Below are 23,377 nucleotides of genomic sequence, written 5' to 3' on the forward strand. Positions count from 1 at the left end.
CAACTTCTCACTGATGTTGTGACATGTAAGGACTGCATATGCCCTCTCGTTGAGTTCGTCTGTCCACATATCCGTGATAACAGCAACTCCACCGTCTTCCATCACTTTCTGGATTACTTCGGATAGCTTCTCCTTATCTGCAGCAGCCTGTTGCTTTGCCCTGTCACACACAGTTTGCCGATGGGGTATGATGGCATCAGCGTCAACAGCACCGTATTTAGCTCCAATGTTAATTAGTGTCTGGGCCACCCGGACGAATCCTTTGCCGGTGACAATACCGAATGGGCGCATGTCCAGGCAACACAGGTTCACGCAGTCATCCACGAACTTGGATTTAACTTCCAGTGGTGCTCTTTTGCTGTCTCGATGAACGTGGGAGGATAAGGTGTTTGTCTGACTTGACTGGCTTCTCGCTTAGCACATACATGATGTACCATGTTTGGGGTACCAGTTTTGTGGCTATCATATACATACAGCGCGGAACTTTTCTCCTTTTTTAATTTTCTCTCGGATCTTTTTTGCCTCCATTGCTGGTTAAGACAAATGGACGCCGCAATTGGCGCAATGAGAATCTAGTCTGCTAATTCGTGCCTGACGAAAAATGAAGCTTAAAATATGTTCACATTTTAGAGAATGTAATTAATATTTTCCTCATTAATGATGTATTATTTCACCCACCCGCAAACCATCCGCTATTAATCAGAATGTCAATTTTTATGACTCGGCCCGCCCGATCCGCGGATATAACTGCGATCCGCGCATCACTAGTTCCGAGTCTCGCGCCACAGGAATATTTTGGCTGTCGCGGTAAGTGATGTAATCCTCCATCTGTGGCCATTAGTTGTCTTTTTTGTTGTGACTTGTTGTGTGTTTTAGAGGAATATATTGCGTCTCCAGAAGACACCAGCAAGAAAAATATTCCGCATCAACAAAGATAAAAGCTGTATTAATACCGTCAAACTGGATTTCCGTCTAGACTTGGTGATGGCCATTAGTGTAAATGACTACCTCTCTTTTTGAGTGCAGATGTGACAGTGGTATGGGCTAACAGCATCTTAAAACAAGTGTGGCTGTGCCTCTGTAGCTTTCAGCCTGTCCGCAGACAAGGAAATTCTTCTTCGCTCTAATTCTACAAGTATGACACGTATTCACTCCCACATTACACACAGCCCGTCGTTCGTTGAACATCGAAGGACTTTCTAAACAGACGTAGTGCTTCAGAATGTAACAGACAGACAGTCTGTCACTGTGAAAATACGGAATAGCACAAGGAATGTTTCTTTAGTAACGCGGAAGCAACATAATGTGGATTGGGCCCGCATCTGTCTTTGTTTACTGTGCGTCACTGACGAAAGTGTGAACATGATGGTTATCAGATGAGGGATTTCACTGTATAACCGTTATGTACACTGCAAACCAAACGCATACGCGCACGCACATACCCAAACCAAGTCCCTCACACACATTAAAAATAATAATACAAATACAATACAACAACTTACCGCTTTGTGGAGATCCTCAAAAAATCAAGGACAGTGATTGAGTTCTAAACAAAATTGGAATTATTAAATTAAATGAAAGTCCTTTTCACACTTTGAGCAGTACTGACTGGAGAGAATATTTGCCTCATGCAGGTCCTTCCTGTATTATTTCTTGTTTACACATACTGCAACTTCAAGTATACTAGGATCAGAACTTGAAACTCATGTTACCATGGTGAAATGTTCTATGTTCGTAAGGGAAAATGAGCGTCTAATTATCAGTTGCCTTCATTCACACTTTTTCTGTACAAGCTCAAATTGCATAACTCTTAAATGATCTCTTAGAGCTTTAGTTTGAATAAAATAAGTCAGAGGTGACCTCTTCAATGTAACCAAGCGGACCAGAGAAGGGAAGAGGAAGAGGTAGGGGAAGAGCAAGCATTCAGCCAAGAAGATGGTAAATCTTTTCCAATGACTATAATGGATTGAGCATGAGGAAGGCTGGGCGTAGGTGAAACCCATTTCAAATTGTTTCACTGTTGCCTTTATCATTCAGACACTTGAGAATAGGTAAGGGAACATTAGCCAGTGCTCTGCTGAGCTATCTATTGTACTCTAAGCTGCAGGATCATAGAATATGCCAGACAGTGTACATTTATTTACATTAACATTTATTTATTTAGCAGACGCTTTTATCCAAAGCGACTTACAAAAGTGCATACAGTAGGTACAGCGACAGTACGGGGACAGGATGTGTACAGTTCCACAATGAGACAGTTCTCAGCTGAGAGCAAGGTCTGTTTGAGGACGCAGTACTATCAGATTTTTACAATTACAGCCTAAAGGGCAACTAGTACGATATACTTTCGAACGGCAAACTTCAACAACTTCAAACGGCACAATGAGCGTCAGGGTAAAGGCGGCAACAAGAGACAAAATTTAAAAGCACAATTTAAAAAGCACAGCAATTTACGACAGCACTGAGAGTTAAGAGACTGTTTTGAGCATTGTTTTAATAGTTTGGAAAACATGAGATACTGCCTCAAGAAATGTATGTAAACAATTGAGAAAAAAGGTGTTAGCAATGCGGCTAAAGGAATATTGGTGAATGCAGGGTACCCAGAATTTCAGCATTATGTTCAATTATATCATCTGCAGCTGCATTTTATTTTGCTTTCAAACCTGAGACAGCACCTTGGTGTGACACTCTTACCTGGGAATGGTTTAAGAATGCAAAGCACATCTGATGTGTCTTTTTAACAGGTCATTTATGTTGCAGAATACAAGGCATGGCCTCTGTGAAGTCTGTACAAAATCAAAAGCTAAACAGAAGGATGAGCTCAAGGCAGTTGGCTACCAATGGTAACCATCCATCCATCCATTTATGTAGCACTTGAGACAGTGTAATGTGCAGCCTGATATCATATATGACATGCCTAGGCTGACATTAAACAGCTGGTGCAAGTGGAAAGAAACAGAGGTGGACTAATTCCTTCTTCTTGTACAACACAAATTCAGATTTCATGTCCACGTTTGATTTGTTGCAAGACAATGGGACCATAGTCCTTTGTGTAGGCAAGCAGTTGTGATCGAATTGCAAACTGCCAAATACAATTGCCCTGCTTCCTCTTTGGGGGTGAATGGCTGCTTGTTTAGGACTGAAGCTGACCCACATCTGTGAAAACATGTCTTATTTTGGACACCTGGTTGTCATTCCATCTTCCCCGAGCAGCATGCTTTGACAACACCCACTAGAGACCTGTCTGTCATTCAGAACCTGTTAGCCTACAGTATTTCCACTGGCAGTTACAGTAGTGTCTGTCTCTCAACTGGGCTTTTAGAGCTTGTGTTTGCATATACGGATCATTTCTCTCAGATCCAGGAACAAGCAGATTGATCCAGTTTCTGCTTGCCAACCTAAGCCGTTAGGAGCCTTTAGGCCTATTGTGAACAGGCCCTTTATGAGCAAAAACCTTAGAAGTGTGACTCTGCCAGCACAGCCAATGGCACATGAATAACAGCAAGACTGACAGAGAAAAGGAGTGGGTCAGAGCCATGCTCTACCAACATATCAGCAAGGGGAGATGGTATTTATTTAAAGTAAGATGTCTTTTCCAGTTTGGTCTTTAAGCCAGACCATCTTAAAGATTATTGTTTCACTTCTGTTCCTTCTGTCAATATTTTAGGCTTTCAAGCAAAAACAACAAATGTTACTGTTGTCTCCAGATAACAATAATAATGTCCTGAGGTAATAATACTGCATAATTTAATTTCTGAACCCTCAAACATGGTCTGCATATGTGCTTTTGATTGTAGCCTAAAGTCCAAGAGCTGTTGGGCTCAAAAGCCCTGTGGTTGCAAGTTATCTGTAGTTGCATGTTTAAACCAAACTGAGCTTGGTGAAAGTTTGAAGTTCTTGTTCTGTTTAAATGGACTTCCCTGACTAGCTGAACGCCAGTAGAAAGCTTCCAGACCCTCATTCTCACCAGCCAATAAACTGAATGTGGAATGGATCAAACTCTTTCACTTCATTTGCCACAGTAGAGATATGATATCCTAAATGATGTAAAGGTTGGTCCGTGATACACAGAAGGCCTGTGTCCCACCACTTGGTAAATGGGAGAAAGCCTTGCTGTTAAGAAATTTCCTGACATCAGTGGAGCATCCTGCCTTTTACATTTTATCTGACATTGGTTTAAAGTTCACGCAGGTTGGCCCTATAAGAAGTTAAAACCCAGGGAAAATGTTTGGTTGGACAACTGAATGTGTAATACTAGTCATGTCAAGCCCACTAATTTGCTGTGTGTTTGGCAAGTCCAATCATGTGTTTCCCCCACAGTGGTAAAATACATTATCAAAAATACAAAAACATATCATCTGTAGTGACACTGAGCACTCCTCATGGCTGAACAAATAGTGTTCTTGGTCCTGATGCTGGCTCTACTCAACGAAGAATAATGAGCAACAGTCTCTGCAAAACATTCAGCTGTTGGTCCAGTGCAGCAGTGATCAGTCTTTGCATGCTTTTGCTTCAGACAGCCCTTGCACAAATAAGATGCAATTTTAAATTTAGCTTAAATTGAGTGACAAATTTCACATCCATGCATGTTTACAACAAAACAATGAATGAAAATTACTAACAAACATCAAACGCTGTATCCAGAATCTGGTCTTGGCACCAACAGCATGTGAGAGGCAAATAAGCAGTAGTCAGCCCGGCATCTGCTCTGCAGTAATTAATATTCTGTCCATTCCAACACCCTCTTGTCATTACACTTTCCTACCCCTACCACTCTCTCCATTACCCATGAGATACCAGGGTGAAATATCACATTTTTCCAGAATCTCTCTCTGGGGTGCCTCTGGCATTGATTCACACAGTGTTTTCTTTTCATGTATTTCCTCTTTGGTGCAGTTTCCATCTCTGGCAGGTTGGGTAGCTGGTTGTCTGGCTGTAGGTATTAAGCCAGTGAATCAGAATGACAAACAAAAAGCAAAAATGGAAATAATACTAATGAAAGCAATGGAAAAGAGCTGAGATAATAATGATGTATTTAATTAAGACAATGCACAAGACCGTGTGCCTTGACGAATGCCAGAGTGAGGCTTTCGAAAAGTAGAATGGAACAGCCAGGTTCTTTTGCCATTTGTGTGTGTGTGTGTGTGTGTATACATGTGTATGCATGCCTGCATGCCAGTGGCTGTATGTGTATGCATGAGCATGTGTGAGTATGTGTGCATATGTGTATGTTTGTGTATGTATGTATGTGTACTTGCATGGCAATGGTCTGTGTGTCGGAATGTGTATGTATGCGTTTGTGTGTGTGTGTGTGTGTGTTTGTGTGGTTAGCATACATGAATTCATGTGTGTGTATGCCAGTGTATGCATGTGTGTATGACAGTCGGTGGGCATACATGAGTTTATGTGTTTGTGTGTGTTTGTAAGTAGAATTCATAGGTCATCAGATGCATTACCATATCCTCAGAGGCCGATGAGGACTGTGTGTCTATTTTAAAGTTCATACAGATGGATTAGATTCATTGTCAGACATCCTTTTTAAAGCCTTTACCAGTAAGAGAAGGAGATGGAATCAGGCCCAGTTATGTGACTAGAAAAATGCATTACTTAAATCCTGTGCAAATTTGGAAAGAGCTGGAAAGATGATTGATACTGTGAGTAGTTTGTTTTGGTCCACATCTCCCTCTTTGCTTCATGTAGGTCACCAGCTCAAGTCGTACTTCTAAAGCAGTGTTTCTCAATCCTACTCCTGGAGCCCCCCTGTCCTACATATCTTCTATCTATCCTTACTCCAAGTACACCTGATTGAAATTAGTGATTAAATCAGGTGTGCTCAGCTAGTCAAAAGTGCCACTGTTGAGTTCAGTCAGGTAGGTAGAGCAGGGAAATATGGAAAACGTGCAGAACAGGGGGGGCCCAGGAGCATGATTGAGAATCAGTGTTCTAAAGTATTGTGTGAGGATGGTCTTGAAACTGGCTTCGCTCAGAGATGACCATTTGGCTTGTGCATAGGGTATCAGAGCTCATGAAAAGCTCTGAACATAACCACATCTGAAAATGGCTAAAGTCCAGATATAGAATCCACCCATCCATTGAGGCTACCTTTCCCTTTTATTTTCTGGCAGAGCGCATGCTCAATGGTATCAATGCATCTGCAGAGGAAACGAGGCACAAAATGGCACCTTCCGAGCTGTGCCCATAGCCTGCACGGGCGCGAGCACAGGCTCATAGGATCCCTGGCTCGTGAACGGTGCCACACACAATCGCCTTTGCAAAGCTATGCGGGACTCACGCACACACCGCCTTCCTTCTCTTTCACAGTACCTGCTTCTTATTAAGATTGTGTAATGATGGGAATGGCATGCTAAAAAAGAAGTTGGGTTACATCATAAATAGCTGTTTATACACATTTAAGGATGATGGAAAATCTCACAGTCACACACATATCCTCAAGCAGAGGACAGGTGCAGTGAAACACATGGAGGACCTCTGTGTGAGAGAGGTATGAATAGCCTGTGTTTTTGCCCTGGCTCTGGGCAAAGTGGTTAGCCAGCGTCTGGGACTTGTTATGGCCCTGTGTGTGTGAGTGCATGTGTGTGAGTATGTGCATGCATGTGGTGTGTGTGTGTGTGTGAATCTGTGTATGGGTGTGACTGTGTACGTGTGTGTGTGTGTGTGTGTGTGTGTGTGTGTGTGTGTGTGTGAGGGTGGTTGTGAGTGTGTATGCATATATATGTGTGTATGCATGTCTGTGTACCTGTGTGCATGCATGAACATGGTAGAATAAATGTATATGAGTATATATTTCTGTGCACTGTGTGCATGTGTTTGAAAGACAGACAGAGACAGACAGACAGAGAGACAGGGGTAGTGAGAGAGAGAGCAAGACAGACAGAAGGAGTGAGAGGCACAGACACTTCCCAGAAGTCACCAGTTGGATTTGTGTGTTAATTTGTGGTATAGTTGGTGTATGTTCCTCCAGACAAGGTTGTGAGATGAATGAAGATTTCACAGGGGGTTTTGCAGCTTGGGATTTTGACTGGCTTTGAGAGAAGTGTGAGGGACTCAGCTGCGGGTCGAGCAGAACCACTGCTTCCTCCAAGCCCATGGCCTCATGAGCGCATACAGATGAACAGCCATGAATGAAAACAGCTCTCCAAAAACTCTCTCAATGCAAAGCTAGCTAACAGATGAACATCATGCATTTTGAATCCCTTTCTGACCACATATTGTGCAATATAACTCAAAGTTATCATTTAGGAATGTAGTCTTACACCAGAGAGGAAACAAGCTGGTGGAGTGTATGCTCAGCATGTGCACCACACGCGCTGTCTGTGACATTTAGTACAAAGGTATGTATATATATCATTCTGCACATATAACAAATACATGTTTCAAATATTTGACTGGCTGGTCAGTGGACTATGTGCCAGACTTCTCTTTTGTCATTACCATCATTTCATGAATCCACTTGGGAGCTTATTGGAACGAGCACCTGGGCATACTTTGTCGTATCTGACTCATACCGGGTATGATATTATTATTATTATTATTATTGCACATGTTACAGATTTCAGCCTGGTACATACGTTTCTCTGGCTCTAGGTAATTGCACCACAATCATAATGTCATTCACAGCTCCCTTCCCTCAGCTGCAAGCCATTACGCTTGTTATTTCCACCAGCTCTCGACAATGCGTACAACATGACCACAGAGCTGTGCTGATGGTAATTACATATTGGGATTGGTGGGTGAAGTGAACGGGAGAAAGCATTACAGTGGACATCAGTGACACTGACTCAAAGAAAAGTAGAGGGGTTCCCAGGTGGCTTGGCCATTTGGAGCCATTCTCCCCAGTGTTGACAGGACTCCTACCGCAGCCCTGGACTTGGCTCTGTTCAGCCACGGTAGGGTGGGTTCTGTCAGCCAGGGCCCCTCATTCTGTTGATATGGCACCCTCTAGCAGCTCATGAGCTGCTGATGTCAGTGGAGATGCATCTATCCTTCAGCTGATGGCTGCTGCACTGTAGTGCATTGTGGGACAATTGAAAAGTCCAAAAAATTAATTAATCAATTAATTAATTAATTAATAAAGAGACGAAGGTAGAAGATGGAATTCATAACCTATCCATTTTTCAGGTCTCTTGAATAGTAGGAGAGCACAGCACTACTAGTTCTTGTGTTAAAATCAAGGTTGACGACGTCTTTATTAACATCCTTCAAAACTTGTGAGTTCTACTTTCTTTCATATTCAAAATGTGCCCTGTAGCCTGTGATGATTCCTGTCACAGGAGATCAGAATGCACCTGGGTCAGGTGTCTGATGAACTGTAAATTCTTGGTCCTGCTATAATCACATGATTTACTTATCTCAGTGGTCTCAATGACGTTTAAGCTGTCTGTCAGAATTTGGACAGCAGTCTGAGTGAAAGCATTTGGACAGCTCACAGAGAGCATCACACACCATGCAGAAAACACTTGTGAGGTAAATGCTGTGTATGTCCAGCTGTGCAGTCCTGCTGGGGGGGTTGACTGCATGGAAAGTGGCCCCAAGTCACTGCGCAAGGCATTGCAAGCAGTTGAAATGTCCATAGGCCTCATTTCTCCAGACAACACTGTGTGCACTTGGACTGAGACTGGAAGATTACAGGTTTGAATCCTGGGCTGGACAATCTTGATGCTGCTGTTGTACCTGTGAGAATGATTGATTGACTACCTCACCAAATTTCACACACTGAACTTCATCAGTAAAATATTTTTATGAATGCTCTATAAAGATTAATCTAGGCTAGAGTTTCTCAACGGGGGTGGTACCGCCCCCCAGGGGGCGTTCGGGAAATGCTGGGGGGCGTTGTGAACGAGCTAGCTGAAAAGGGGGCACTCAGGTATAAATGGGGGGGCGTTAGAGACAGTTATTCATCACAACTTTTAAGCTTCTGACAGTACAAACAGTGTTCATTTGAATTTGAAATAAAAGATATTGTGATGTCTTTGTGCGAATGATTAGGCTATGTAAGCGATTTTTCAGTGCTTTTATTTTGAAAGGTCACACCGGAAGTGATGGTGATGAGTTACGCGGTTTTGACTGATTAATGAAGAAGTTAATAAAGCTTGTCTATCGGTTCGGAGCTCCCGTCTCCTTGTTTAATTAATTATTATTAAAAGTATAGGCTTACAACAGAACGCTCGGTTACAATTATGATATTTTCATGCTGCCAGTGCTCTGACTTCTCCTCATACACTACCGGCAAATGATCTCCATAGCAACGCCTATAAACTTCTGACGGCTCTGACAGCAGTCCAGTTTCGCGGGTTAAGATTCCATGACCAATCAAAATGCACACAAGCACAATCACGTAGGGTATTAGCTAAAACTGTAATATCAAAACACGATCAAACAACATCAACAACATGGCGGAAAACAAGAAAAAAGCCTCCGCTTTCTTCTTAATTCAGTTCAGTTCTCAATCCAGTTGTTCTAATTCAGTTAATTTCAGCCTACTTTTGTCGTTTGTTATGTTCAGTGAACTGGTCTTCGGTCTTCAATAAAATGACCGTTGGAAATTTGGATGTAATATAAGTTAAAGACAGCGCGAGGGACCGCTGCTTTTTCATTGGCCAGGCAATTAGTTTCTGTTGTTCACGTGTTTGATTCGTAGTCGTGGAAAAAAGCTTTTGTGTGTTTGCACAAGTAGTTTCTTCTGTTATTCCCGTTTTTTGTTCGTGATCTTGAAAACAAAGTTTTGTGTGTTGTCCTGAATTTGTTTGAATTGTCAAATACATATCTTTACAATATTTTTTTCAATCAATTCCCGAAGTGTTGTTGTTGTCGTTATTGTTTTTTTCCCCAAAAGACAACATTTCCCAACTCATATTCAGAACATCAACCATTCGAGGCCTATTCTGAGCGTGGTCTCAGAGACACCTGTAGACCTGTGTTGTGGAGCAAGCAGAGAAGATGAGGATAGTGGGAGCTGGGTCTGACTTCCCTCTCTCCTCCCAGATGCCTGGCCTACATGCCTGGATCCGTCTGCTCCCCGAGTTGTTAGCGCGCATAGACTGGAATGTCACCCCCCCACCCACACAAACACACACACACACACTCAGGGTGTGTGCCAAGACACATTGTTCTTGTACGTAGCCGTTTGCTAAGTTAAACAGCACAAAGGGCTATGCTCCTTGGGGACTCCTTGCACTTGTGTTTCAACATCCTCTCCTTTTCACATCCAAGACATTTTCACTGCATGGCCCTTCCTTTTTGGGGAACCCTTTCCCAGACACTTTCCCACAACTTTCACCACTCCAGTTCAGGCTTGGCATGTCAGTGTTACCCATTTCAGGTGAAATTATTATGCTGTGAGCCAGTGCTCATATTTATGAAGGTCTGGGGAAGGGATACATAGTATTTGGGACGCACACGCACACCTACTTTTATTTTGTGTGCTGCACAGAGGAGTGTGGTAGAATGTGTACCCTAACCTCACCCCAACCCTGCCCCAGTCACTTAGAGTCCCAGTATACCGTCAGCAGTGTTCTCAGCTCATACTTAGTGTTCACAGCCTTCCAGAGTGCAGGGTTCTCATCTGAACATAGACAGGGAGACAGATAGCACAGACACTATCCTTTGGAACAATGCCACCAAGTGCAATTAAAAATTTAAAATTTTAAAAATATATATTTTTTTCATAATATGGTATCAGATTAACCTGGTTGTTTTTTGTTGTCATTGTTTCAGATTCTGATTGAGTAGTCCTTTACCTTAAGGTGACAGCCAGGGGTTTGTGGGTGAATTCAGAAGAAAAATACCGCGCAAAGACCGTGAAAAGTAATGCACAAACAGGCAAAAAATATGTTCAAGAGGCAAGGACAAAAAAAGATTCATTACAGAGGCAGAGCGGGTCCTAGACTGGTTTCGTTTGTTTGACGGGCTTGCTTATGGATCAGCTGCAGGCCCGGGGCATGGCGCAGGGACTCTGCGGCTTCGGCCACAAGGTTACGCGCAGTTATACGGTGAAAGTCCACTTTTCAAAATGTAATATATAGCTATCACCAGACGCCTGCACTTCCGTCTCTTCTTTACAAGTCCGTTGCAGAAGCAAGGGAAATGAGAAATATAAAATTATTTATGTCCGGCATGTAACAGTTTTTATGTATGATGTTAGAAGTTTCTTTTAGAAATTACTCGTTTTCTTTAATATTACCCAAATGCACAATGGTTGTAGGCCTATTAATATTCTGATAAAACCGATGTAGTATATAAATCTTGAACTCCCTTATGAACCATGTGTGTGCTTTTCAATGTACTTTTATTGAATTACTAAATATGTATAGGCCTACTGAACGTGTTTTTTCTTATGTCTGTTGTCTTTGTATTCTCAACAACAATCTAGAAGTGTCCGGTCAAACAAGTAATTAGTGTTAAAATGGTTTACATTGGCATTATTAAACCCCGATTTTAGTCGTCATTACAGCTCCAACTGCTCACGTGTTTGCCTATAACGCCGATTAATTTCGTCTATTATAACTTCCGTAGTTTTTCTATTAATGTAAGCCTTCACCCTTGGTAGCGATAAGGGATACTCGCGGTGTATGACCCATCATGCACATGGGTTTGACTTCATCTTTCAGAACATGAGACTGAAATTGACTTTGTTGCGGCTGTGTCGTTGTCAGTTCTCGTTTCGGCTGATATACCCGTTTTAAATAAAAAGGCTTGTTTCAATCTTGAAGCGTTCTTTTAGAGAGAGAGCGTGAAAGAGAGAGGCTCTGAGAGAGAGAGAGAGGAGGGAGCGAGTGGGAAGAAGGAGGGAGAGTAACTTTTTCCAAAGTTTGTGTAAGCTTTCACTTTCAGCCATCGAGGCGGAGTTACTAGTACAGTATTTAGTGAAAGCGGACGGCGAACGACTGCAATGCAATACTTCAGAGAACTTCCATCCAAGTTAAATAAACTCTCCAATTTTTATTTCTAAAAATAACCATGTACTCCCCGTACTGCTTGACACAGGTAAAATGTCGTAATTGTTTTGTTGTCATGGCTTATCTCGGCTGCTGATCGTTCGTAGTGTTCCCGTTTCCCTTCCTTTTTGTGTTTAATAATTGCGTTTGATGTTGTTTTCGTGATCCGCTCTTTTCCGAAACAATTTTCACATCTCTGTCTCGCGCTCCTTTGTCTTTATTTTATGGCAACTTTCCAGCGGGGTTTCTTGTGAGTTTCACTGCACATGGTTTGAAGAGAAAATGGCGCTTCTCTCAAATAGATTTAATATAAAAGCAGGGGAAGGAGAGGTGGAGAAAGAATCGGGCTAGATCGACATTATCTCTGTATGTCATGTTGTTTATAATGGATGTGTTTTATCTTAACCAGTCTTAGCGCGACATACAGTTACAAGGTGGCGACACAGGCTGCAGAGCTGCAAATGTACAGTTTTATCAGAAAAAAAGTTTAATCTGACACTGTAACGTTGAAAGCTGTGTCAGTGTGCGCAGCCGTCACTGAGCGTTGCTTTGCTACCTGAGCTGCAGACTTGCTGAAGTACTTTGGAGAAAAATTAGCGGTGCGCGCTTAGGTCCTCGACAAATCCAACTTTTTCCGTTTTACTGTTGGTCAGTTAGGCATATTCGATATATCCACCTAATCATTGTATTTATTTATTGCTTATACTGCTATCAAATGTTGGCCTGTTAGCTTTGGAGATAATACAACGCGCTAAATTAAATGCTAATGTAGGCTACGTGTGTATTACTGTTATATTATCTGAACTGGTAACTTCCCATTTCATACACATAGTATGCGACATAAAATAGCTAAAATAGGCAGCCCATTTATTTCGAGTATTTGCAGACTTCAAACTCTGCCAAAGCCCGTGATTATCATTTTAGGGTGATCTTGACGTGATCTATACCGAAATGTATCACTTCACCATAGGACCCCTTGGTTAAATATCAAAGTAGCTATTAACTCTTCGGTAAAATATAAGAGGTGACGTTCTCAGTTTATTTATACAGTATTTTTACACCTCAGGTGCTCATAGAACAAATTCAAGCGTTCCTTGAATTTCTTCGGAATACATTTCAATTCAGCCGTTTAAATACTCCCAAGAGAGAGTCAGTAGCGCTGTGTTGGCCTGACACTTTCACTTGTACCATACATAAACTGACCTGCCTTATACATGAAATTATATATTGCTAATAGTATATATTGTTCAATCAATGGTAAAATGATAAACGATTATTCCATGTAGTTATGACCTTAACACTGCGTTGAAAGACTGAAACTTTGTTTTCTGTTTAAATATATAAAAGATCTCTCTGTCTATGTTTCTAGTTTCCAGTTCTTCTTTCCTTTTGAAATCTATGATAAGAAACGATGTGCGTGACATGTTGACCAGCCTTGAAAGCTGAAAATAGTTTCGGTGGCTAGTGGAATCTGCGCAGGAGTGAAAACCGTCTGTCCTCTTCAGTGTATATTGGGTACGGTTTTATTTTGTCAGTATGATTTTAGCTTCTGTTGTTTTATGTACTCTTTAAAACAGCTGATTTGCAGTTTAAGTTTTTGTAATTTGTAATTGTACTAATTTGTAATTGTTGTAGTTCGCAACTTTTTTTTGAATACTTGTGGGCATAAAAGTTCATGGCAAAGGTCATACTCACCCCCTTCACTTTTTCCCAGTTGTCCCTGGCAACAAGTTTCATGTCGCAGTCTTCTCTTATAGGCCTACTCAGAATGTCAGCTTCAGTTATGCTATGGGTTACACAGTAACTAGTATTATTTTCTCCAGAATTTTGCGGTTTGTCTAGGGGGGTAGCCAATATCACGTTTTCGTACAATTGTTTTATTGCCCTTTTCATTCAGGCATGTAGGCATTGGCACTCTCTTCACCTATATCATTTCATAGGACATGCTATTGCATCAATCATCTTGGCATTTTTAATCAAAACATCAGACAGAATCTCAAAAAATGTTATCCTGTTTTACAAAATGTATTTCTTTCGCTCTGAAACCTATTTAATCGTTTTAAAATAAACAGAATACTTTGCCATTAGGGGACATTCACGTCTGTGTATTTTTCTTCGTTTTAAGGGCGCGTAGGCCTCACATCCTTTCTCTTTGTTTGACTTGGCATTGAAAACTAAAAATTTGACTAAACGTCTGTAGTCATATAGATTTAACTGACAAATGGCAATGATCTGATGCATGTAATGTTAGGAAAGCGTTGTCTTATACAACAAGAAACTACATTTCCTCAGGCAGTATTGCAATATTCAGAATTAAACTGTCGACGATTGGGCGACTCCTAATTCTTTCCTGATTTAACAGTGGTTCTGCTAAAGTATTTTAGCTCACTTGCCATTGATTTATTTTACGATATTAACAATGTGGAGACGCTTTCTCGCCTGTGCTGTAGACTGTTTCCTATTTAAAGCTTTAGACATCCGGCATGTTGATTCTAGCTATCTTTTTCACTTGTGCAGTAGACCATTTATATCAGAGCGATGGCTATTGAAAAAAGATTTATAAACTGATGTGATGATTATTTCCGCACTGACCTCTAATACACTTCAGTTTGATGTAATTCATACATTTGTCTTCATTAAGATCACATTAAGTGAGTATTTTCAGCTTTGCTGCCTTTTCATAGTCAACATAAATGGATTTTTCTATAACCAAATATTGATGATTCCATTATCGCTCTCTGTTAACCATGTCTCTGTTGACCTTGCTTCGGACATTATTTCGCGGCCCTAAGTCTGTGTCGGGAACGCAGATATTTAAAAAGGCATAGTTGCTTATAAGCAGCGGAAAATAGATGCTGTTGATTTGGGAAAACAATCTGGATCAATTCTGTGAATCATATACAACAAGATAAATAAGCAATCTTACTGACCTCTGGTTTTGGTCTGAGCCATGGTTTTCTGTTGGATGCAAACAAATTTGCATGGTTGGCATTTTTCTTTCCAAATTTTATACCACTGTGATTTTATCAATACAATATAATATATATGTGGTGGTTGAGAGTGGAGTGGGGTCTGGAATTAATACGTGCTAAATTTATTTTCCAAAAACAGTTGTCCCGCAGTCTCAGAACGCTGAAATAATAGTTTGCTTCCAGCCTGCCATTTTTTTTTCTGTTAAAGTTAATTGCCAACAGAACCCACTGTATGCACGGTGCACGTGCAGCACATAGGCCTACGGGCATCCTGGCTTGCGTGAATTTATTGAACACTTATAAGACCTGCGTGATTTAAGTATTTACGATAATCTCGGATTGCATATAATATAATAATAGCTTTTTTTCGGTTGGTATGCTTTTATTTAAGCAATTTTACTTTGTACGATTTACGATAATCTCAGATTGCATATAACATAATAATAGCTTTGTTTCGGTTGTTTTGCTTTTATTTAAGCAATTTTACTTTGTACGATGTAAAATATGTTAACACATGGCATACGGTTTTTCTTAAAACGCATCATGCTGCTTGCATTTAAGCCTCTAGTCAAAGGGACATACACAACAAGGTATTGCCAAGATGGTACATTTTTGTTGTCTTTCTGACACATGTATTAGCATCGTTCAGTACCGCTTTGGCAAATCGACCCAAGACAACGTGACGTTTAAGTGGCAGTGATCGAAGTATGCGCGGAATGCCGGCGCAGTCAGAAACTTAGGTGTACGTTTGATTAGAATTATAACCGCGTTACTGCCGTGGCATTTCCCTGATATTTGGAGCCTTTTCTCGGGAAACAATATTTTTTATATTGTTATTCCTTGAATGGTGCTAAATGATTAAAGCGGAGAAGAGGAGCGTGAAATGACTTCAAATGTAAACAATTGACAGTGAATTACTGACAAATATAAAAGCTTTGCTGGAATAGGCGACGGTGGTAGGATGTGGGAGGGGGATATGGATAATGGAAGCAAACTATGGAAAGCCACCAAAATTAAAATTGCAAAGCGATATCCGGGAGGAGTGACAAAGGCGCGTTGACATGCCTACTAAGGATGTTTTCTGACGTTCGGGGGGAAATACATTTACACATCTGAACATGCCCTTTTAGTGTTACCGTGATAAATAAAAACACGTTTTAAGGTGAGGATACTTCTATTACAACCACAATTGTTTATCTGAGGTTTAACAAAACAGTCAAAAAACCCTGTTTGTCTGGTGATAGTTTAAGTATTTTAACAATGTAATTTATATTACATTATATTACATTTATATTATATCCAATTATATTCCAATCATTATCTCAGCACAACAGGTTAAGAAATGTAGGCCTATTTTGAAGACACATTTTTTCTACCTGACACATTTAATCTGAAAAAAAAAAAAATCTCAACAACTTGCTTATGTTCTGAAATGCCAAGAATGGCCCATCATTTTTCCCATTTAAAATGTGATTTAAGGCTAAATTAATCTGAACGATTCACTGAAGAATATGTCCTTAATTATAGATATCTATACCAGTTGTGTATTTTATGAATTGACAATAAGATACCACTAAGATTGTTCATTCGTATCCTTTTTGCGCACGTAAAAGGATTTAGGGCAGGGGTGTCTAACCTTTTTTTCATCTGAGAGCTACTTTGAAAAAATGAAAGTGGCGGAGAGCTACTCATGTCTTATTTACTCACCCTTATTCACATTACGTATTAAAACACTCACATTAACCAGCTGAATTAAGCTAATTTTGTATATACATGTATCAGATGTCAATATCCAAAGCTCACATTTTGGATCAAAAGTATCTTAAATTCACATCAATAGCATGTCACATGTACGTTCTGTATCCATATGTTTCAAATTTCAATGTGTCAAGCTTACTGTAGCGAAGGGAGAGAGCAGTCACCCCAGCTGGCCTCTAACCCGTGTCTATGGGATACCAAACTGCAGCTTTTACCGCGACGCCAAAGAGCTAGGCTGGTTGGCATGGCAGTCAGAGCGCATACTCAACCGCAGTGGCAGCACTCTGTCACACACATATATCAAAACATCTTAAATTTACATCAAAGTCATAGAAAACATTATTACGTGTTTATGACAAGACATGTCCGAGAGAAATTTGGTGATCATTGGTCGCTGTTTTGGAACATTAAGCCACGTTAAGCCTTTTCACGTTAAGAGCTTTAGAATGTCCCTGAAGTGGCGCTGAACGTTGCATCTTTTGCTGACTGAAACGCTGGTACCACAGATGAGACACACACGCACTTGTCCTTAACATTCGTGGAAAAAACCTCGCGTTCCTATTCCTCATAGAAATAGCATGCTTTTTGGCCTGGCCACTTTCTTTGTTCATCATAAGTCTATTTTATAAGCTAAACTGACTTGCTAACACCACCAAACTCCTTGCTTTAGCTCAGTAGCTACCTCAGTAGTTAGTCTACAGGGTAACTGACGTCACGACGTGTTGGCAAACTTGAGAGTAGTAACTTATTTGATTGACAGCTGATCTTATTTTGTGTTGGAGGGGGGTGGGACATCTGTGTATTTGATTGGATTGAAATGGGAAGAGGGTTCATTTATTTCTTGTCGGATTTTTTGTACATAATATTTTCCTACATAATGTAAACCTTTTGGCGAGCTACTCAAAAACAGGTAGCGAGCTACCGGTAGCTCGCGAGCGACGTGTTGGAGACCCCAGATTTAGGGTGTGTATTGATTCTAATACCCTAGGTTTCTTCTCCTTGTGGTCACACCTCAGCCAGACTCACTCGTGATATGCGTGTCCCTTCAACACCGCAGCTGCGACAAAGTTTAAAATGATGAAATAATCTACCTCCTGCTCGTGGCTGCACAGCGACACACGTTCGAAATTTTGGGAAGTCGTGTAAGTATACTTTTTTATGTCGTCTTATCAAATGTTTGGCGTTGTGTTTTATGCACTAAAGAAACAAGTAACTGAAACGGAATAGTTTCACCCACTTTATAATGTCAATAACTGTACTTAAAGTTTCTAAAGTTTGTAACGTTCAGTAAAGATGTCTGGATCGTGTCTTCACCTGAAAGACAAGAAAAGGAATAACACTACATGATTGACAGACACCTGACAATGAGAGCACTACCTTTTTTCATCAGTAGTTTTATGCAGCTTAAATACATTGTCACTGTAGAACTGATAGCCCGGTGCATTATTTGCATTTTCAGTAGGCCTAAAAAAAGTGGAAGTAATTAACTCGGCACTTAATAAGTCATTGTAATAGGCCTATATTTAAAAAATATATTAAAGGCATCGTAGAATGCGTAAAGATACCAAAATGTGCATCTCTCTGAATGAAAGGATACGTCTGATCACGGGATCGGAAGTCTTCCAAAAAATTAATGTAGTAGATTGGAAGGCGTGTAAACAGGTATTCAAAATAATGCGAGAATAATGCTGTTCCAGAAAGACATAGGCCTATTCTGAAATTACACAACGGACACGCACCCTATGTAATTTCATTACAGGCCACGTGTTCTGCGCTGGTAGTGAAAGTATCTGTGATAAAGGCGGACGCAGGTTTTCATTGCCTTGCTTCTTGCTTTGTCTGTGGCTAGAAGTTAATTACAGGGGACAATGATCTCGGCAGTGTTGCCTTTGCCTGCATTAACCCACCACATATTCATTAACGCCACACAGAAGGTCATCAGTCATAAGAAGACGGTGGGCAGAGAGGAGTATAGTTTTGTGGAAATAGCGACTTTATTTTGATGTGTATATGACCATATAAGGCACATATAAGTCTGTTTTGTTTAGATATATGTAGCTAAATTATGTAAAATGTGCTTTGTAAAAGACACCCCCCCCCCCCCCTCTCTCTCTCTCTCTCTCTCTCTCTCTCTCTCTCTCTCTCTCTCTCTCTCTCTCTCTCTCTGGAAAATTAGTTGGAACAGCTGTTCACCCCATCCCCAACCATACCTCTCATCCACAGCCTTCATTTCAATTAGACCAGCTCGTATTTTTCGATAAATTAACGAATGGCGCGTCTCCGAAGGTCTTACTGAAAAGGCAATTACATGGTCTCCTCGTAAAACGCTGCAAAAAACAAGCGTTCAGTGACTGCCGACAATCTGAATTAACCGTATAATATTTGTATTATTGTGAATAGAGTCTCTTGAACATTGAAAAGAAAAACACAAGCTTATCATTTTCGCTGGCAGGCATGTTGAATAATACCAATGCAAGCATAGTTATGGTTGCAGCTGTGCTAGTTGAATATTAAAGAACGAGTTTGGAGTTGTTGAGAGAATAGTACAAGTCGCTCGCGTGTGTGTTAAAGGTGAGGGTCGGGTTAAATGTGGCCAGAAAGGAAGTATTAAGCACTTTTTAATGTGAGAAATCTGTAAGGAAGAAGTTGTGATCTGCGTGTGTGGTTTCGGCTGAAACCGGAGTATCCCTTGTTCCCTCGTCATTCTGCTGCAGCCATGTCTCTTTTCAAGGGGCTGAAATAGTGACACCGGGTGGAATTACAGAGGCCGTAATGCCAGACGCACGTTACGGTACACCCTGTTCACTTTACTTATTTAGACCTCCATTTTAGGTGTCTGGTCAATACTGAAAACCTTTTTAACGTGAAAACGGGGGGATTTGCGATTTGCACGCAACTATAAGTGCTGCAAATGTCAAATTCTTAATTTTTCAGCGGGATAATTTTATCCATGCCATCTGAAAACACCGCAGCTTACTATCCTGTAATCGTTTTACATGGATGTGTAACTGGAGCTTAGAAAATAGTTTTTAGAATTCATGAAAAAACACAATCAGTATTTTAAAGCAAACATCAAGGCAAGCGTTTATGTCGGTAGCATCAGGCAGCATACATAATGGCGCTTACAACAACGAAGTTATCAATGCATGGGCAATCAAACCAAACGCTGTCGAGCATATTTTCTCATGCAGTCTTAGTAGGTTATTCCTATGCATGCCCACATGTTGTGTATTAATTCTCTCTCATTCTCAAGTAAGCATGACCAAAATGAATTTAGGGTTATGTGTCTTGGTGCGTTCCATGCGCTTTTCATCTGTTTGTTTGTGTGTGTGTGTGTGTGTGCGCGCGCGCGAATATGTGTCTGCTTTACCGAAGTCCTGACTTTTATCTTGGCTCAACCTGCCCCCCTGGCTCTTATTTCCCCCAGCATAGATGCATTTTTGCAGAATCCTGGCAGCAGTGACGGCCTATTGTAGTAACTGTTATGTCTGGTGGCCACTATGGCTTAGCAACACAGTCACACTTCACTCACTCAATCATATATACACACACAGACACACACAGACACACACACACACGCAAGTGCACACTCCCACACATGCACACTTACACACAATCATGCATGCTTACTCACACAGACATGCACCCACACACATATACACAGACACGCACACGCATATATGGATATATTTAGCTGCTATTTGGAAAAAGGGAAGGGAAAATATCTGAGATAGACAATACAGTACAGGTTGTTCCTGGTCTGTTCAGCCAGGTATTTAAAAAGAAGGGTGTTGGCATCACAGGCTACTTGAAACAAGTTCTTTGATACAATGTGTGTGGGTATGCGTGGATATGATTTAGGCATAGTTGTGTGAGTGTGACTGTGTGTGTGTGTGTGTGTGTGTGTGTGTGGTAGGGTGTTCACTTTCTTCTGTTCCCAGCGCAGGTTTGCAACCCACTTTTTGCATGCTTTTCGAACATCTCATTTTTGGTGAAAATGCACATATTGCTTTATTGCATGCCACACAATAGTTCTCAGCACTGACTGGCGAAAGAAGTTAGTAATTAACTAATTACTAACTAACTAACAGCTAGTAATTATTAATTAACCCGACCTCTGCCTTTCAAAATAGAATTGTCAGAACTACTGTACAACAAAGAGTTCATCTGACGTGCACTTCCACACGCCAGCCTTCACAGCAATGTGGCAAGAACTGTGGGGACATTTCAATCTGTGAATTTGTACACATTGTTCATAGGTGGAAACAAGTCAGGACTTAGGCCGACCAAAGGACACACCCTGTTGCTCCCCATCTGAATGGTGTTAATGTGTTATGCAAACATCTGCCACAGGATAGTGATTTTAGCTTAACAATTGCTGTGTTTAAATCACTCCATAAGGGTGCATTTTGAATTGCAAAGCATCGCTATTCTGACTGCGGTCAGAGTAGACTGCAGATATGCTCAGGACCCAGACAGGGCAGTCATGTGCAGAGTGTGATGGCTGAGAGTGGTCCCTCTGTGAGGGAAAACAGAGGCCGTTTCTATTATTCATTTCAATCCATGTGCGCTTGCGACTGTTTATTTTTTAAGTTATATACGTAGGGTTTGGGAAGGAATATTTACCTACGAACATGCAGATGCAACTGGTCCTTACACCAACGTTGCATGTTTTGAACAATGAATGAGAATAACCAGAATTGCATCCAATGCATGTATACTTGATTAAAAGGAATAGCGTTGCCCTTACATCGAGCATGGGGTGCCAATTAAATTTTTAAAGACCCATATAAGCTTAATTGATACCAGGTCAGTGTTCTGATCATATTTTTCATGCTAGAACAATAAATACTCGTTTAAGTGTCCTTTAACACTGCATTCCACAGAACAGCTCGAGCAGCTCCAGAATTTTTCATGGTGCGAAAACCTGTGACAAATTTGTATGTTAGGGATTGTCTTGCACCTGATTTTGTTTCAACCAAGGCTGAAATGAAGAAGGCCAAGTGTGAGCTGGGGACGCTACACAGCAATGACACATTCACAACCAACCTCATGCTTTCACTTTTTACTTCTCCCGCTGTGGCGTGTTTGGCCATCAGATTTGGTGAGTGAGGAAATTCATCTGTCAAAACTGTAGTTGAGTGTTTTTCCAGAGACTTGCATTGAAAAATCTGTGCCATCATCCATACCAGCCATGAAGTTACCCAAAGCTGACACATTTATGATGCACATGATTCTTGCTAGCTAGTTGGCTAGCTATAATCAGTGTTTTATGTTTGCTATGCTTGGCAATATCACTAGAGCAATGTGACTTTGATATCTTTTAGCAGTAAACCAAGTTTAATATAAGAATATCTAGATAACATATATGTGATTTCAGTTTTAAATTTAGTTAGCAAACTAGCAGATAGGACATTTTAGGAGCTGCATTTGATAATCGAGTATCCATAACTTTATCTGAATCCAAGTAGGATACAGATACCAAGTAGGTGTCAAGCTTAAAAATATTCAAAAAGAAAATGGGTGTATCAAGGTATTTTACTTTTGAAGGAATATTCCACTGAATACACTAAAAACAAATGGGAGAAAGAACTGGCAATTGAAATTACAATGAGACATGGGGGAATATCTGTAAAAATCAAATTAGCTCTACTAATTCGAGGAAGTGGAGGGAATTTTGCTGGAAGATTTTTTTTTTTTTTATAACACCTAGACAGCAAGGGAGAGTATCTAATACCCAATGCCCCTGCTGGAGGCAGTGTGAGCTGGTAATGGTAGACCATGCACATGTTTTCTGGTCATGTGTTTTTATCCAGCCATATTGGGAGGATGTGGGTACCTCAATCAATGAGATACTGGGTTTTGATGTTAACCGCTCTTTTGTTTCCCTGTATTTGTGTGATCTACCAGGTAAATTGCATACCTATGATAAATACTTGTTGAAAGTCCTGCTGGCTGCAAGTAAAAAGGCCATTACAAGGAGATGGCTTTCTAGAGAGCCTCCTACAGTGACCCAATGGATGGACATTGTTAACGACATATACAGTATGGAGGGATTGACATTTGCATTAAGACTGGACCAAGAAAAAGGGCAGAGATATTGGCAGAAAATGAATCTTATTTAACCCAGGAAAGAGACATTCATACAACCAAGAAATGATGGACTTTTGGAAAACATGATGTTTGGGATTGATTATTATTGTGTATAACACTGCAGCTCTGATACAAATTATTGTTCATTTTTATAAAAATATAGTTAAAAAAAAGAAAATGGGGAGGTGCCAAGCATCCAACAGCATTATCTCACCTACCGTCTCTTGCAGGAGTTATTTTAGTCACCAAATACGCTCAAATGCACACGTTCCAGTGTGAAAATGGTCACACTCTCTCCGTTTAATCAATGGAGTTCAGGGAAAAGCTGTCCTCTGCTGAAATATTATGAAGAAGAAGCACCGTCAGGCTCACAGAGGTGAACTGAGGGGCAGTCAATCTGTCCATGCTGTACGCCATTACAATAGCCATCTCTGACATCAAAGAGACAGATATTAGCAGGGACCAGTCATGGGTTTTTACCTGTGGTAGGCCCGAAGCAATCCCACTGAAATCTATCAGCAAGGGCTGGCCTCTCACAGCTCACAAATCTATGCACACATGCACACACAGGCATCATGCATAATGTATTTGCACATACAC

At 40.8% G+C, this 23,377-nt stretch overlaps 1 protein-coding gene across 1 annotated transcript in view; it reads left to right on the forward strand.

The window, feature by feature from the left end:
- Positions 1-11,802: 11,802 nt before the first annotated feature.
- The window catches only part of LOC118793959 (nuclear factor 1 X-type-like), a 156,756-nt gene continuing 145,181 nt past the window's right edge, over positions 11,803-23,377 (forward strand). The window contains exon 1 of the mRNA XM_036552064.1: positions 11,803-12,003. Within this exon, the coding sequence (XP_036407957.1) occupies positions 11,977-12,003 (27 nt within the window). The 5' untranslated portion in view covers positions 11,803-11,976. The remainder of the gene's footprint in view (positions 12,004-23,377) is intronic.

The sequence above is a fragment of the Megalops cyprinoides genome, chromosome 19 (genome assembly GCF_013368585.1).
Source record: "Megalops cyprinoides isolate fMegCyp1 chromosome 19, fMegCyp1.pri, whole genome shotgun sequence".
In the NCBI taxonomy this organism is placed as follows: Eukaryota; Metazoa; Chordata; class Actinopteri; order Elopiformes; family Megalopidae; genus Megalops; species Megalops cyprinoides.